This window comes from Battus philenor, unplaced genomic scaffold (genome assembly GCF_028537555.1).
Source record: "Battus philenor isolate CCGP_79_NKW_IND1 unplaced genomic scaffold, ilBatPhil1.0.hap1 SCAF_26, whole genome shotgun sequence".
NCBI lineage: Eukaryota > Metazoa > Arthropoda > Insecta > Lepidoptera > Papilionidae > Battus > Battus philenor.
Window position 1 is genome coordinate 1,867,570 of NW_027181689.1, and position 18,533 is coordinate 1,886,102.

Sequence of the window (18,533 nt, forward strand, 5' to 3'; positions counted from 1 at the left end):
TCAACAACAACATTGGAACTTTTCACAGGACTTAAATTGATTGTATTTTTTTTAAATCTATTTTAATTTTGACTCTACTCTGCTTCGTAAGGTGTTATGCTTGTGGAGAAGAAACAGAATGAAACTCCACAACAATATATCTTATAAACAAAGTTAAATAATACAGATTTATACACATTTTACGAGATATGGTCTAAATGAAAACAAAACAAACAAGCCATATCATTGCCAAAGATTCTTGTCATTTTAATATTCGTGTAATTAATAACATGGCTTTTTATTCAATTTGATTTTAATGTACCTTTTGTTTACTTAATTTAATATTAACATAATAAATACAGCAGGCATCGAAGAAGACACCTATGTTACAAAGCCCCAGAAAAAAAAAAAACATAATTAATACGTTGTAAAACTTGTAAAGCGAACATCTGAGAGGGTCTTTAATAAATTTCACATTACGCACTCACAAGTGGCAGTGCGTACAATCTATTATCAGGGAGACGGTGCAATCCCGAGCCTCGGTCCGGGCCGTTCCCGGGGGATCCCCGCCTGCCCCAAAACACTCAGTCAATGGCGCTAAGAGGGTACTTCGCGACACCGACAAAACATTGTTCTCTACACTTTGAATATCACACGTTATTCAGAAAACTGTATTCATACGTAATGTAAAAAGATACTAATAAAAGACAACCTTTTACTTGTTCTTTATCTATGTACAAGATGTTAAAAGAAACCAAGTTAGACGAATCAGATAAATTATAATGGCGTGATTCAACTTTAAACTAGGATTTCAGGGTTGTTGAGTCGCGACCACGATCTGGTTATATTTAATCTGAAGTGCTATAGTTATGATGCTATTCGATTTAGGCTTTGTTTCCCTCACATCGGGCCCATGTAATGCGCGGTGCACCGCACACGCATTACACTGGCTTCAAGACATAGGCGGCCGCGTGCAAGCAAGATTCAGGGTCCACTGCTAGACAAGCTAGCTTAAGAAAGTAGAAATGTAGCATGAAAGATAGATAATAGACCGAAAGAGAAAGTAAAATATGAAAGAAGAGAGAGAAAATAAAAAATCATGTGAAAAATTAAATTGCAAATAAAGTCCCTGTCCCACCATAAATAGGGGTACGAGAGGCCAATAGCGGGGGTCATTAAAAAAAAAAGATTCAGGGTCTGCCCCCGTAGCTCCTGACCTTCAAGTAGTCCTCGCTTCGCTAACCTAAGCGCTACACCTAAGGGGGTATAGTTCCTCTTCGTGCATACGTCTTCGTTGTTACTAGGATATGATCTGTCAGCTACAATTTTTGCATAAAGCCTAAGCCGGCTAGCATATCAAATACAAGGCTTTCTGCATCTAAATTTAGGTCACAAAAATAGAGGTCTGTAAGCTAAAAGAAACACCAGTTCTGGTAGGCGTAAGTAGAACTGAGTGGATCGACTAAGTCATGGTCACGAGTAGTCGTATACGATCAGCGAAAGGTCAATGTGGTAATGTTTAGAGGAAGCCTATTTGGGCGTCTATTCGCTGACATTTTGACGCGTATTCCATACGGAACATGATCAGATAAATGCTCATAAGAAACTGATTTATTTGCAAATTTGACTATTCATTCCAAAACTGTTTTGTACACTGTATAGACATTTATTTAGTGTTCTTTTTTAAATTTGTTTTACGTAATAATTAAAAAGGAATATATTGTTAAATGTATATTCTTATATTTAACGCTATTCTTATATAAATAGATAAAGTTTTGATATTTATTGCTATTTTTAATATTGTCACTATAACTGGTGAAGTACAGCTTCGTATACGTATATAAAATATTATGATGATTAAAATGGTGATGTATTTCAACCGTACGATGTACACACGTAGGAAGTACAGTTAGATCTCCACATTGATTTCTAAAAGCTTGTATCCATTGCCTTCTGATCTTAACAAGATCTTTTGAACGTGTGGATAGATGTCCTGCGCTTCTCTTGCCAGACTATGTTGAATCTAAAACCTTAAGGTTCCAGCGGCCATCTGTATTGAACTATTTGGGCAACCATCTGCCAGTTCAACACGCCCCATAATATACAGGTTGATTGTTAATAGTTGTTAAAGATTTAAAGTGGTATACCAAAGCCAATGGTTTTAGAAATAATGCATAATGTAATAGGTAAAAACTCCTTTTCAAAATTTGCATTACTACATATTAAAAATAATTATTGTTTGCTCTTTGTTTTTGAGAAAAAAAATATAAATATTTCACTTTGATCACTTCACAGAAGGAGATTGAAAAGATGTAAAAGCATAATAAACAACCTCTAAATTCACCCTTTTTTCACACCTGTTTACTTGCGAGATGATTTCGTCACAGTTGACAGCGAATATACTCTTCAAAGATATTTTTACATTTTATTACAAAGCCTTACAGGATATAATGTAAAAAAACTAGTGTTGGATCAATAAAAAGATAAGAATGCTTGTTATAGATGAATTAATTATATTTTGACCAAAGTTCAAAAAAAGAAGTTAAATTTTTGGTCTAACAAAAACTTATTTTATCACCTTATGTATAGTACATAATTGTTGAACATATATGGATAGGAGAGCAGTGATAATCTAGCGGCATAGGAGTGAGACTTGAGATTATATGTCGCGGATTCAATTCTTATATATAATTCACACTTTGTGCATTAATTATACAGGAATGTCTCCGCTTACAAAACAATCACCTGGGTACCATACCACACTGTGATAGCCAACCTGTCTGCCAGGTACGGCCATTATGTTATATCTCTGCGATAAAATCATTTCGCAATTGACTACAAATATTCTCTTTAAAGACTTTAAATTAAGAACAAAAACACTGAAATAAAATCAAAGTTTCGCAAGGAATTGTAAACATATGGTGTTGCATCGAAATAGTATTCCCAGATCGAATGCGACCCTTGCTACGGGGCCACGCCGTCCCACGGGACACGGCATTAGGGCCGTCGAAAATTAAATTCAGCCAGTACAATAAAATAATAGTACAGTATTATGACAATTTGATTAGTACTGGACACCCCTTTCATTTAAATTCGGATATATCGTCGGATACGTCGCCCCTTGATTTGATTTCACTTTTGGGAATGAAAAACAATTCATACAACTCCCTTTTGTCTTTGATTGTTGTTTTATTTCTCTTTTAAAACAAACTCGCATACGTTTTATACAGTAACAAATATTTCATTTATTTTTTCAATTCATAAATGCCCGTTGCAAGGCCAAAGGCCTTCACAAAAAATATTTTTTTTTTATTAAAGGTGTCTATGGTTTCACAGACATTAGCCTCCGTGCCTTCGTTCATACATTTACGTTTAATATTTACAAATTTATTTTGCTTAGGTTTTAATGCAGATCGTATAAACTGTATAGCTATAGCCTCAATTTTTGAAATGTGAAATATTTTTATTATACTACATTAGAAAACCGATTGATTTTTACCACTCCGGCATTGATTTGTATACTAGACGGCAAAAGGTTGTTGATAACGAAGGTGAATATATTGTTGATTAGAAATAAAAACTTGGTGAAAATGTAGTCGTGTGAATTTAAGTTAAGAAAGCGACATTACTTTACGGTTTCTCTAATATTTTCAAATTGGACGTTTCTTACCACTCTCATTGTAACCAACATATAGATATAAATATAATAAGTATGTGTAAACCGTAATAAAAATACTATGATTACTTAAATAGCCTTCAAAGATTTCCAGCTGAACCCATTTGAAGCTGACTGAATTTAGCATCTTCCGACTACCTGAACTAAATGATCGGTCTACCTAAGATAAATGTATGTATTTAAATGTATTAATAAATGTAACAAAGATAACATGTAAAACTTTTGATATTTTGAATTTGGGATTTCATCCTGTTAACTAAACTTTCACTATACATATGTGTCGACTTGTTATTTAAAAAGTAACAAGAGTTGTTCCTTTTCAGGTATTATGAAACTGGAAGCTTTAAGGCCGGTGTCATAGGAGGGTCAAAGCCGAAGGTAGCCACACCGCCTGTGGTCGACGCCATCGCAGCCTACAAGAGGGAGAACCCCACGATGTTTGCCTGGGAGATCAGAGACCGGCTCCTGAGTGAGGGTATCTGCAGCCAGGATAACGTGCCTTCGGTATCTAGTATCAATAGGTAAGTATTTCGATTTTCATTATATAACACACATTCATTGACAATACTATATACAACACTAGGCTGTGTCTTATATGTTATAAGTATATCTTTTCAACACATATAAACCCACTGCAAGGCATAAACCTTTATTAAAGATATATGGGGGATATACCATATTCTCTGCAATTCGCAGGTCGTTATCTTCTGGAAAATTAGCAGCGGCAACCCAATCTACATTATGATCGCAAGTTTTAGTCGTATACCATGTTTCATGATTTCATTTTCAATACGACTAGTATCTGCGAGCTAGTAGACGTGGTAGTATGTCCACTAGGTGGATCAACGACATAGTTAAGATTTGGAAGTGGACAACACAACACCGGTCACCTTGGCTATCTTTGAAGAAGATCTATGCCTAGTCGGCGTCTTTTGATTGAAAATAAGATAGTTAAAACATTAAGACGTATTGATATATTAAACTATCTTGAATCGTGCAGTTTTATACATGTTATAGATAATAGCTTTTACTGATATATAGGGGATTATTCACAGTAATATGTTGTATACATAAAGTGACACTTAGCTTTTATCGCTTAAGTTGTTTGTTAATTGTAGTCCGATATTTTCAAGTTATTTTAGCTTTAAAAATATCTTACAGACGGTGTCTCTTTTTTTGTTTGAACTATCTGCTTTGATATATATGGCTTATAGGTTCCTTATTTATGTATATAAATAAATAAAATCGAAATGTATGTTTGTAATATTATAATAAACGCTTTTTACTACATGCTTATGAATATATAGATTTTATATATACTACAATGATCTACTTTAAAAATTTATGTGCGTGTGTCTGTCTGTTTGTTCAGCTAAATCTCTGAAATGGCTGGACCGATTTTCACGAGTTTTATACTGGCAGGTAGGTGATGTAATTAGGAGTAACCTCCGCTATTTAAAGAAAAATGAGTTGAAAAAAAAGAAACTAAGTATTTTTTATTAAATTCGAGTCGGACGAAGTCACGGTAACAGCTAGTTTTTTTAAATATAATATTGTTCATTAATATTCGCTGCGTATTAAGTCAATTATTATATTTGCACTCTTATTTTTGTGGTTATTTAGGGAGAAAAACTAAAGTGACTTTGAAAAAGCAACTTTATATAAAATGAATACGCAGAGGATGTACCGGCAAATGTTTCTGCCGAGAATCTGCGCAGTTATTGCCCTTTAAGTTAAAGTCTCAGGTGTTATTGTAAAACGTACCTTATTTCTATAGCTTAAAGTGCACATTTACGTAATTAATCCGGTTGTATAGGAAAGAGTTGGGTGCGGCCATGAAAACCGCTATATAACGCAATGAAATTAACTAAATTTTTTATTTATTTTTTTTTAATCCTAAAATATCGTATTACACTGTTAGTTGTAATACTCTCCCGAAACTGCTTGATCGATTTGTGTGAAATTTAATATGTACATTAAGTAGGTCTGAAAATCTGTCTTACAACTATTCTTCAAACCCTTTAGTTATAAGGGAAGGATATTTTTTTAGATTTGATTTTAAAATACATACAACCTTTAATTTTCAGCGTTCTACAATCAACCACTTTCATTAATAGTAACTTCAATAATTTTCTTCTAACTGCTTACAATAAGTTAGTCATTATTTTCTATCCTAGAAATAATCTATAGAAAAAAGTACAGTTACTACATGTATAAATTTAAGTAAATAGTTTATCAGTTAGATTTAACGGTTCCGTACAGTGGACAACGAATAAGAAGATTCCAAGATCCCATTTTGTTTAAATATATGATGTTGATATAATGTTGACAGTAAATAAGGTTATCATATATTTGTAATCGTTTTTAACCCTTTACAAAGCAACCTAGATAAATATACATATAGTTATACTATAGAAAGTTAACAAACTAACTATTTAACATTATTTGGAAAGACCTGATAGTATAGTATTAAACACTATTTTTATATATCGATATTTTTTATAAGTTGTGGAATGTCATTTAGAATTACTACTGCTATTTGGTACTGCTATTACTTACTTTTAAATTGGATTCTTCCAATATTCGTGACCGTTGAAAATATAGTAAATATATAACCAAATTTATATTAACTTTTTTGGTACATGTATATATATAATAATATGAGCAGGCAGATACGAAGTGTGTAAGTTCCCCACTAGGAGGACTAAGAAATAGGGTAGCGACAAGTCGCTTGATGCAATGCAGGACTGGTTCTTTGAAGAAAATATTACTTTTATAATTTCTTTGTGTGTAAGACAGGGGAAGTAAGAGAGCCCCTAAAACGGGATCCTTTAAAAATAAAACGCAAACATTCCACATTACAAGCTCGGCTTTTTTCTCCATAATCACCGTGCCTTAAGGAAGTTATGAAAAAGATGTCTTTTTTTTCAAGATTTCTTGTCCCCATTTGATCACCAACTCGCCCAATGGAAAGCGATGATGTGGTCTTAAATGAAGCATGTAGAGTCAGTACGTACCTATTTACTCTGACACTGGATAATTCTTCGGGTCATACTTGAGTTTCAAAGTACATCCGAGTCATGCGTTTACAAAACTTGAAATAAGTAACTGTTGATTTTTATTAAAGTTTTTAATAAAAAAAATCTAATATAACTTGAGTGCGACGAAGTTGTAATGCACATGCGACAATACGGTTGATCATAAAAAAGCAATAACAAAATAAAACATATTAAATATAACAATTAAATTATTGCATATTTCATGGCCCCACAGTCAAGGGGTTGCGTGACTGCGCCGAGAGCGAATCCCGGAAACCGGGAAGTGAGCGGGGGAACAAAGATGGCGGCACCGGAAGCCGGGACACGTGCTACGCGCGCACCGGACATCCCGCGCCTTGCGTCCATTGAGTTATTGCCAGTGTCCGTGAAATATAATAATACACTAGACGATAATACAACGTTTTGCTTTTAATATTCCATGCTCGATAATATGATTGATATATAAACAATCAATTGATATATTGCCTCGTAGCAGCATCTACGAAGCTTCGTAGAGGTTAGTTCTACGCAGCTACGAACCATACAATTTATCACGTACTAAAAGAATTTCAAATCAATTCATATTTATTTAATTATTTTCGGTTTTTGCCTAATCTGACCACTTCACAATAATTTCAGTCGTAAAACGTCCACTAATAGACATTGGGCCTTCTATTTCTAATAGGACTGAAAGCGCCATCCAGCCTTTTCTGAAACTCTTAACGACGTTTTGTCTATCTTGTAGGTTCTATTTTGCTTCCTGTTTTTAAAAAATATATTCCTTATAGATGAAGTTTTGTCGTTTACCAGGGAGCAGTGAATTCTATTAGTAATAAAAATAGGAATAATTACAGTCTAGAAGATATCCTTGTCATATCCTCAAGGATTTTAGAATGTTTCTAAATTATCTTTTGTCTTTATTTTTACAAACTTAATATACTTTTTAATAACTATTTATTTATTTATTTAGATGCACTATCAGTACATATAATTACAATAAAAGTTACCGTTTGGTTCTACTATGTGTTCAACATTACAAAAAGATCAGACCGCATAGAATGAAAATAATCGATTTAATATACGTTGAAGAGAAAAGTGATTGCACGTAAGATGAAAACTATGCTTTAGATATCAAAAGAGTTCTTAATTTGAAAATGATCATCCAGAGCGTGATCCTGCTGTGTGCTTTAATATACTAAATTTAAATTGAGAATCTGTTATGGATAAAGTAAATTATTATTAAAAACTTTATAAGAGCTGCAAAAGATATCCATGGCAGGCAATTGTTAATGTATTCTGTTATAAGAACTGCACATTCGTGGGATAATAGAATGCAGCCCAGTGGTGGTCCAAAAATGAGACCCACCCAGGATGGCTCATGTGACGTCGAGGCAAACGACACGGAACTAGCAGCTTAATTAACTCTATAAGGCTTCAACAAGAGAATTCAACATTCAATAACATATACAAAAACTATCATCACTAATATATACTCGTATGTTTTCCGTATCAAATAGCGGCAACCCTCTCCCAACTGTCTGCGTTTAGTTAAAGCAAAAAATAAATATTGTAAAAAAACACTAGTGATACAAATTATATATATATATATGTTCTAATGATGGTAATAATTTACAGATCATTTACCACAATATCTATAAACTATTAAAAGGACTTCCCCGAAAGTCGGCGGAAAGTCCGCGTGTCTAATTACGCGTAGTGTTGCCAGATAAGATAAAACTCCCCACTTGTTGGCACTCCTGTTATTAATTTGTGAACGTGTGCCTTTTTATCTTCCTCATACGCTACCGTTTAGTAATTTAGCCTTCGATATCCTCTGATAAGGATATGACAGATTGTTTTTTTTTTTCGATAAAGTGTAATATAAAATTAAACGCATAGATATTTGATAAATATTGATATCCTTGTAGAACTAAACATGCAAGCGAATATTATCACACACTTTTACACCAATAATCGAACATCCTGTGTATAACTATTATTATAGAGTTTGTATATACAAAAATAAATGTTCGTGAAACTCTAGACAATAGGCTTTCGTACCCTCATTCCGTTCTAACTCATCTCGGGAATGCAGCAGGTCCAGTACAGGACAACAAACCAGAATTATTGGTCTCAAATACCAGAATTGTTGCTCTTGGGGAATTTTAAATTAGTTAAGATTTTGCGTATCAAACTGGTTTTCGTATTATTTTGTAGCACATTTCAATGATCGTGGTATTTTTTCGTTTTTTTATTATTTTTGCTAAACTTGAGACAATATTTATTATATTTATAAAATATGTTACACTGTTATATGTATTATAATTATTTATTATAAGTATATATGCTATATACATATATATGTATGTGTTGTTTATATATATACGATACTACCCGTATGGTTGTTTGGAAGAAATTGCCTCGTGTGATAAGACCGCCCATTGTAATTTTTTTAAAACTTTTATGTACTTATTAACATGTTTTCTAGGGTGTAGAATAAAGCATATAAAATTAAAATTAAAACGATAACACAAATGTAAAATTTTAGTCATATAGGTCGGAGAAAAAGTATTTGAAATTACTATTTGAGTCTGGCTGGTTTTGACGACATTTAAAAAAAATTAGTAAAACTATATAACAAGATATTGTTCATTTTTATTATGACGAAAACGAGTGAATCCAATGAAGTAGTTCAACACATTTTAAAGACAAAAAAACAGGGAACGAAATGTTTTTTCAAACTTATTCAAAGTTACTTTCTGTTTATTTTTATTGCGACCTGCCACTCGTAAAGTCTGTTTTAAAGGACATTTTAAATAAAATTACAAGAGATAGAACCTTCTGTTTAGTCTCACTCACAAATCTAATAAGTATATGAAGTTAGTTTTCAAGTTCGCACGGTTGATACGAAGTTGCATCTTCCAAATGGTTTATATTTAGTCGTCATGTGACCGCGGAGGAAGTATAGCGTACATTAAGTGCACGTGCCAGCCGCGTGCCGAGGGGTCGAAATCACCCTCGAATGGAGCACACGATTGCTTTAAAATTGACTCTTGCGTTTCTGCTCCATCAGCGCATTTCTCAGTCTTTAATTGTATACATGGCGATTGTTTATAGGTGTATATTTGCTGTCAATTAACGTATGGTACACCCTATATATGGTTTCAGATATAGCAATTTTTAAAATTCGAATTACTGTTTTTTTTTTTAATTTACGTATACCATAAGTCATTGACTTTGCACATATAGAAGATATCCTGTCGCGTTCCAATAGGAAAAAAAGTAAATTAATGTAACATCTCTTAAAGTTATCATCTTTAACTTTTTTCTTTTTCAAAAGGACTGATTCAAAGCGGCCTGTATCCATAGTTTTCACTCGAAAGATTGTTAGAGTTGTTGATACAGAAGTCTATTGAAATGAAACCTCTGTGGGGACATAAAATTAATAAAAACTAAATCTATAACTTTACAGGCTATGTATATATATATACACACATATATATATATATACATATATATATATATATATATATATATATATATATATATATATATATATATATATATAGAAAGACGTAAGTATGGTACCCAAATAATATAGTTAAATAAAATAATATTTTTCCAAATTTAAATGAATTTGGTAACTATAGAATACCAAACATACAAATACGAAATGTCATAGACGTTATATATTAAGAAACTATTTGATACTTAACATGATACTCACGAATCTCTCATTGAAAACTGTTATTTTGTTGATTTTGTTTGTTAAGATTTCCACTGCGTACTAACAAATTTTCAGAGGATGGGTAGTACCGTTCTTTCCCTACCACAATACCACACTGCAATCGCCAACCCGCCTACCAAGCGTGGCGATTATGGTATATATCCTCATAGATATCTTTGGATGAGTCTATGGGCTGAAACGATAGATAATACGTATTAATATATGAACTCAAATGTTTGGTTATAAACATAGGTATTTAATTATAATGCAGTGTTACGAAAATTATATATACACACACACATGTGAACTGCTTCATATATCTGTTTGTAAAGCAAATATTTTTTATACGCACTTATAAATGCTCTCTAAAAAGCGAAGGCAAATTGTTATAAATTTAAAATATATACATATAAGGCCGGCAACAAAAGTTTAAAAGCAACACTCGAGCGAGCAACACCCATTAAAAAAAAAAAGGTAAAACGACTCGAGAGAACCAACTCACCATAACGGTGTCATAATCATAAAAACACCATAATGGCAGCAATGAAATAAAAAAAAAACCCTCCGAATAAAAAATCGCCAAGTTGCAAAACGCCAAGACATTTTTAATCGAGGGAGAGGTAATTGGAGCAATAACTCTGGCAGCCCCGTTTTGACATTTGATTTTTTTTTCCTCCCGCTTAGAACTCCGTAATTCTTCCGATTGGGTAATTTAGATTTCGGTTCATTCGCGGGCTCGAGAGATGTCAACGGACTCCTTTTCCTGTTGTCATTCGTTCAATTCGTTCGCACAGACTAAATATACGTCTTGAATGTTTTATTTGTGTTTTATAATCTGTTTTTTATTTTGAAATTTGAAAAAGGAATTGCGAATTTAATTCTAAATACTATAATGTTTTTTACGAGTAAAAATTAAGTAAGTGATATAAAATAAATATTACCACAGTTAGGGTTCTGATATGGATACGGATATTCATAGCAAACGGAGCGCATTAACCTACAAACAATGTGGACGAAAAATATTGTTAAAATCGACGGACAATTAGATTCAAGCCTCAATCAATTGCTCCTTCTGGAATTGTGTGGATGAAGCCTGTGTTTATGTTATGTTGTAGAATCCTGTTACAAACAAAATTCAATATTACATTCATTAGCATACAGGCGCACTATTTTCACCAGGTCTAGATACGTAATCATGAATTAAAATCATTGTAATTTTAGTTTTTTTTTTCAGTACAATTCTTGCTTAATTTATAGTATTATATATATTTAAGAGGTACACAAACTATAATTGTAAAAATTTTAAAGGACCCTTCCGAGTGATGGTAAAGGATTTCAAGTAGCTTTATAAAAAATCAAACGAAACCTTTTTTGAACACTCAGAATTACCTTGGTATTGTAATCAAAGAAATTCAAATAAATTTTATATTAATTAAAAAAAAAAAAAAAAACAAAATATTTTTTTAATGCATATCTTTAAATTTATTACGTAGTTCAGAGACACGATCAGATAGATGGAGGTTTAAAATAAAATCGTACATAGCTATAAAAAAGTTGCTATTTTTTAAGCGCAGAAAAAATTAAAACAAGCCTTCAGCCAATCTTTATTTTCAGTGACAACATTACATACGTCGCCATTTATTGATATTTATTAACATTCTTATCAATATTGACAAGATTCATAGTTTTAGCCCATAGACTCTAAAGATATAATCATCGCCACGCTATGCACGTGGGTTGAAGATCTGTGTGGTGTTGTGGTGCGTAGAAGAAGCTGCTGCATATCCTCCGGAAACTTATTTGCGAGTAGTGGCAATTCCACATAATTAATGCAAAGTGTGAATTATATTAAATTACCTTGGAAATCAAACCTGCGATCTACAATACGAACTTCTCTGCCGCTGAGCTATCATCACTCGCTCCATAAGTGTATATATCGACTATAAATTGTCATTTTTTTTATTAGACACTTAGTTCAAGGTATACACCTCCTGTCAAAGATCGGTCTTTCTCTGCCTGCATCCGCTACCTTCCGCTATGTTGCCGGTTTACCTAGGGGGGGGGACCCGAGCCTCCACCAGTCCGTCGGTCGCACGAGTGGTTTGCCCGCTCATTTCAAACGTGTATTTTCGGAGTTACGTAATTGATCTTAATAGATTATTTAATATAATTATATTTTTTTTAGATAGCAACATTACAGTAATAATAATTAAAATCATCTGCATATCTTGGTCGTATTATGTAGGTGAAAAATATGAAAATGTTTATATTTACTTAATTTTATATGACATTGTCAGGGCGTCGTTAAAATAGATTAAGAGAGGTATTTAAATACTGTAACATGCAAAAATTTAAGCAAATAAATTGGAAATATTAAAGGTAATTGTAAAAACAAAGGTAATGTCTGTGGAACATAGATTTTAATAAAAAATAACTTTAATCCAAACAGCGGTCAATGCTAAATCTTTTGTTGTCGGAAACATCGTTATAAACAAGGGTCGCAAATAAGGGTTAGGTACCCTTTCGCCGGGAAACGGAAGTCTATTAATATTTGCAAAAAGACTTCCTAGAAAATGCATTAGTTATATTAAGAATTATCCGTTGTCCAATATATATAAGTTATGGGAATAAATTATATATAAATTATATATATACCAATACCTCGCTTTGCGTCGTTTCGTTTTCAGTTTTTTTTTCGAAGTTGCGTCGCTGCTTAATAAGCACAAATTTTTACTGTGTGTCGTTAGATTTTCGAGGTTGCATTGTTTTGGGTTCAAGTCTTTAAAGACTAAAAAGTTAAAAAAAACTTTTTTTTTAAAGATGGCAACACTTTTGTTTCTAATTGCACCATGTCATCAAAACTCGGGGATTTTCTTTTCTTCATTCATAGTTCAGTTTCAATTACGTAGTGTGTTGTAATGTAGTTGCAGTGTTGTGCTTTTATTTAAAAGAGAATAATAAATTTATATAAATATTTACGTGTTGCTTCTGGTTATAAAAAAGGTAAATATTATTCCAATTTATTTATTGGCAGAGATATATATATTTTTTAATGTTTATATTGTTTAAGCTTGAACGGTTGAATATCTTTAAAAATATTACACCTATTTACAATCGAACTGTACGAACAATGAAATATGTTACATTATTTTTTTTTCCTATCTGAATGTGACAGGCACCTTTGGCAGTACAAACTATACAGGGATATATAGTAAACAATTTAATTTTATAATGTGGTTCCAATTTTGAAATCGTTTTTGTTGTTTATTTTAAATAAAACAATTGATTTTTGAATAAAATATATCGCACAATAATTGATGAAATTTTGAGAGACTACTGTATTATAATTTAAGAAAAAAATGTAGTCTTTTGACATGGTTAATCGTGGTCCTCACTAGTCAGGCTGTCTGAAAATAATTTGAATTAAGAATTCTATTTCTGAAGCGTGTATATATAAATGTTGCTTTATCTATTCAAAACTGTAATTTAAAAATGGTATACGGACAATTTCAACAGAAAGTAAATCGAAAATTAATATCATATCAATACAGTAGTCTTCAATTATAATAGAGTAAATACTCATTTGTCATACACTGTATTAAATAATAACATGTAGTATTCACACAAGTCATCAATCACCGAAATCCTTCACAACGTAAAAACTTATTACTCTATTACGATCCCCGACTCTAATCTGACCTTTTTGATAAGTTCGTAAAACAATTTTTGCATATGTCAACCCGCGAGATACTGGCAATAACTCACGGGGCGCCCGCCATTATCCATCATGGCGGGAAATGAACTGTCATCCCGCGACGTCGGCAAAATGGCCGCGAAACAAAATAATGACATCATCGGAGCGGCGATGTACCTAATTTGCCTTATGTCGAAAATTACGCAATCATACGGTATCTTGTTTAAATTATAGCATTGTCATAATATAGCATAGGTATTTAAACATGTAAATATTTTTTGCACCATGTTTTGTTCTTATCGTGTAGAAAAACTTATATTATTACTAGCTGATCCCGCAAACGTTGTTTTGCAAAAAAAATTAAAGTTTTTAATTAACAAATGTAAGATATGGGTTGATCGTAGAGGGGTGAAAATTTAGGTTTATATGTATTTTTGTATGCTGTATCATAATAAAATAAAAACCAAAAAAAAATTGTCTAAAAAATTAAAAATAAAATTTAGGGGTGGGACCACCCTTATCACTTAGGGGTATGGAAAATAGATAGTAGCCGATTCTCAGATATACTGAATACGCCTGTAAAATTTGGTAAAAATCGGTCAAGCCGTTTCGGAGGAGTTCAAGTTCGAACACCGTGACACGAGAATTTTATATGTTATATTAGAGATATCATCATAATTTAAATGTATGATGATCACTGTTAGATATAGGATCTCCTTTAGTCTTTTTCATATAGAACAGGATTGTTGCGACATGTTGTTCTAGACATGTGAATGTAAAACCTACGCTAAACCTCCTGCTGATTGATTGGAAGTAGTTTAACAAGTTCCGTCCAACTTTTGGATGAACGTCCCACGTGTGGGTCCATATGTTATGTGCGCTATGTGGCTTACACACTGCCATTTCAACTTTCCAATCCGCTATGCTATTTCAGTTTGTTTGATTAGTGTGATCTACTCATTCTTCATACGATTTCTTAAAGAAGTATTCAGCGATGCCATCTTCGTAGCTTGTTAATGGTCTGTGATTTTGGCAATAAGGATTAACAAGAGACGACAAGTATTATTTTTATTTGTACATATATAAATATGTATATATGTACTATAAACCAAGTAGTTAGTTCCTCTCACTGGTAAATTCGGATCCCGCGTTCTTTTTTGGACAAAATCAATTTCTTCAATACACCAACAATGTTTTGTGTAAAGTTTTAGTCGAATTAACTGTAACAGTTTTAACAACAGTCCTAAGACATCCGTTTCTGAACATGGCCACCCATATATATATCGAATATCTGTTTGAAAGTGACGTGAATCCACCGAATTTTGATTAGAAACATTTTTTAACAATTTTTATGTCCTTATTATTCGAAATTACATTAAAATCCAATACTTAACAAAACAGTCTAAAAGTCTGAAGACTTATACTGTCATACAGCGTTAGATAGTGTTGAAAGTTGAAGAAAAAAAAGTGCTATCGAATTATATTTTTGAAATTCGAATTTATTGTTTAATTTTCAAATTAGGAAAGTTCCCCCTAAGGCGGATCGCACACGCGACGGTTTTTTAACCGCACCGCAACACAAAGCGCAGAGGAAGCGTTACAAATCGCGACGGCCGCCGGTATATTGGCGTTAGATGTCGCCGCACGTGGCGGTTGATTCATTCGGGGATCTACCCGGCCGCAGGATTCTAATTGATGGCCTTCGGAGAGGTTTTTTGAGGGTAGCGGAGTAATGAATGCCTCCCTCGTTCCAGTTTCTATGGCCGGAAGCTGTGAGCGATTATCATTATGGTTATTTCATACGCAATAAGTACTCTAGCACTGAACAGAGGTAGCATAGCTGTGAGGACCAAGATTTGCGATCGCTGGTTTGATTGTTAATTGCGTTTACTAAAGAACATATACTTTGCTCATCAGAATTTTTTTAAGTATCACTGATCAACTATATAAGTAAATGTATATATGGTTTGTATGCATACTTCGTCTACCTAAATCTTATCATTCTTCTATTTCCATGTGATAATTGTCTATAATAAATTGTGTTAAGTGATAAGATCGTCGATATTTTTGAGATATTATAAATCTGTGTATTTCTCTTTTAATGAGTAGAAGAAAGACCTTTAAATAAATATATTTTTTATCTAATATAATGAAGTTATATCAATAAATAATTATGTAATAAATAATGGGTAGTAATAGTTTAGTGGTAGAGGATTTGATACTAGCTTCGGTTACTGTGATACAATCTTTTATAATTCACAGTTTGTGTATTATTCATATAAGATTGTCACTGCATACAAAGAAGTTTCCAAAGGATGGGCAACAGCAAACCTTTTATACCTTCTTCAAAGATATCTACCATAATCGCCACGCTTGGCAAGCGTATTTGCGATCGCAGTATGATATTATGGTACGCAGGGGATGTTGCTGCTCATCCTCTGGAAACTTTTTTCTAAGCATAATTAATACAAAAAATGTGAATTATAAACCCGCACCCCGAAGATTAATCGAATCCGCGACCTACGATCGCAAGTCTAAATCATCTGCTGCTGATCTATCATTGCACAAAGTAAACTGGTTCCATCACCAACTATATTTCTGCCATGCCATAAATTGACAGCACTGCCATGTTTAAACGCCGAGGGTAGAGAGACCTTCTTGCAATTTCAATAAACCGGTAATGTACTTGAACGAAATGATTAATAGTTTTTTGATTCTAAATATTTGTTGACAGGATCGTTCGAAACAAGGCAGCGGAGAAGGCGAAGCACGCACACAATCAACAGCAACAACAACAACAGCAGGAGCAAGAGATCAGCTCGGCCCAGGGTAGTGTTGTGTCTGTGAGTAAATTTAACTCTACCTCATATTCTCTCTTAGTGATCAACACTCTTAGAAGCAAATGTGTGACTGAGTTATTTATGGAGCGTCCAAAAAAGAACTTGAAGGCCTGCCATTCCGATAAAATAAGCTTGCATTAAAATCTGACTAAGAGTCGATTTCTATGAACAATGTATATACGTTTTTACAATGTGCATACGCCTTTTACAATAGAGTCCCAGGTAACGTTCAGAAACCTTCCATTGCTAGATTTTAAAAATGACGTAATACGTAATACTAAGAACGTAAATGATTTTATAGAAGATACAGTAATAAGCTAAAAAAATCATAATTCGCAAATGCAATAATTACATACATAATAATAAAAGGCTTCCATAATGTATTCAACCCAATGGCTTTTGTAAATGCCGTCAAATGGACTAATGAAAAAAGTATAATAATATGGTCTGTTATTATTGCGGAAAATAACGTAGAATTTGTACAAGTACAAACTTTGACTGCAAACATAACAGAAATCGCGAATGGAATAGGACGTGATGGGTTGGAATAAATAGAATCAAGTGACATTCAGGAATTGCTTGAATTTCTAAATGATTTGTCTGAAACCATCTAGGAGATAATGTTAAATTCACAGCCAATTGAAGAAGAGGCTTCAACAAGCACTGAAAACGTAAGATTTAATTTGAGAAATCTTAGTGAAGGTTTAAGAAAGAGAAATGAATTTTGCGATTTCTTTACGAACATTGAACCGTCTAAGACAGAGTTCCCCAAACTTTTTTGTGTCGCAAACCCCTTGCCATGTTTTTCTGTGTTGGGTAGACCCCCTACTTACCTGATACTAATTTCCTGTAAATTTACGAACGAAACGTATTTGTCCCACATTCGTATTTATAGAGTGACGAATTGAACAAGTCAGTGCAAGGTAGCGAAGCTCTGAGACTGCGACTCTCAGGTTTTTAAAAGTTCAAAATGTATTGCGACCACAAAGCGAATACCAACATCCTACAACTTACACAATTTTATAAACATATATAATATTTTTTTTACTTCATAGGTACTTTTATAAATAATGTAAATATTTTGATATTATAAGATAGTATGATGTAAGTAAATAGGTACTATCAGTGTATGTTGAGATCCACTATCGTGGACCCCCATTTTCATTTCATGGACCCCCAAATTTTTTTTTCGCTGACGTAGACCCCTTGCAGGTTGTCATAGACCCCTAGGGTTCGATATAGACCACTTTGGGAATCACTGGTCTGAGGAATGTCTTATTGCTAATGCGACTGCTGCATATTACTATTCTGTATTCGTTTTAAATATAGTTAATTTTTTTGTCAATAATGCATAAAATTGATTACATTTTTCGTTAGTGGGACACATTGATTTTGCGGTTGGTAGTCATAAATTATCTAGTTGTTATCGTGAACCTGTAGACATGGTTCAGTTACGCCCCCCACTTGGTGCACTGGAGGTATAGTCAAAGTCAAAGTCAAAGTCACAAGAAATCGCTGAATGCGGGCAGTATAAGACCTTTGATTGTATATGTAATTGAAACGTTTACAAATAAAAAAC

At 33.1% G+C, this 18,533-nt stretch overlaps 1 protein-coding gene across 1 annotated transcript in view; it reads left to right on the plus strand.

Annotated features, from left to right (window-relative positions):
- sv (shaven) overlaps nucleotides 1-18,533 on the plus strand; it is a 94,973-nt gene that overhangs the window by 59,501 nt on the left and 16,939 nt on the right. The window contains exons 4-5 of the mRNA XM_068768506.1: nucleotides 3,979-4,176; nucleotides 16,849-16,957. Of these exons, the coding sequence (XP_068624607.1) occupies nucleotides 3,979-4,176; nucleotides 16,849-16,957 (307 nt within the window). The remainder of the gene's footprint in view (nucleotides 1-3,978; nucleotides 4,177-16,848; nucleotides 16,958-18,533) is intronic.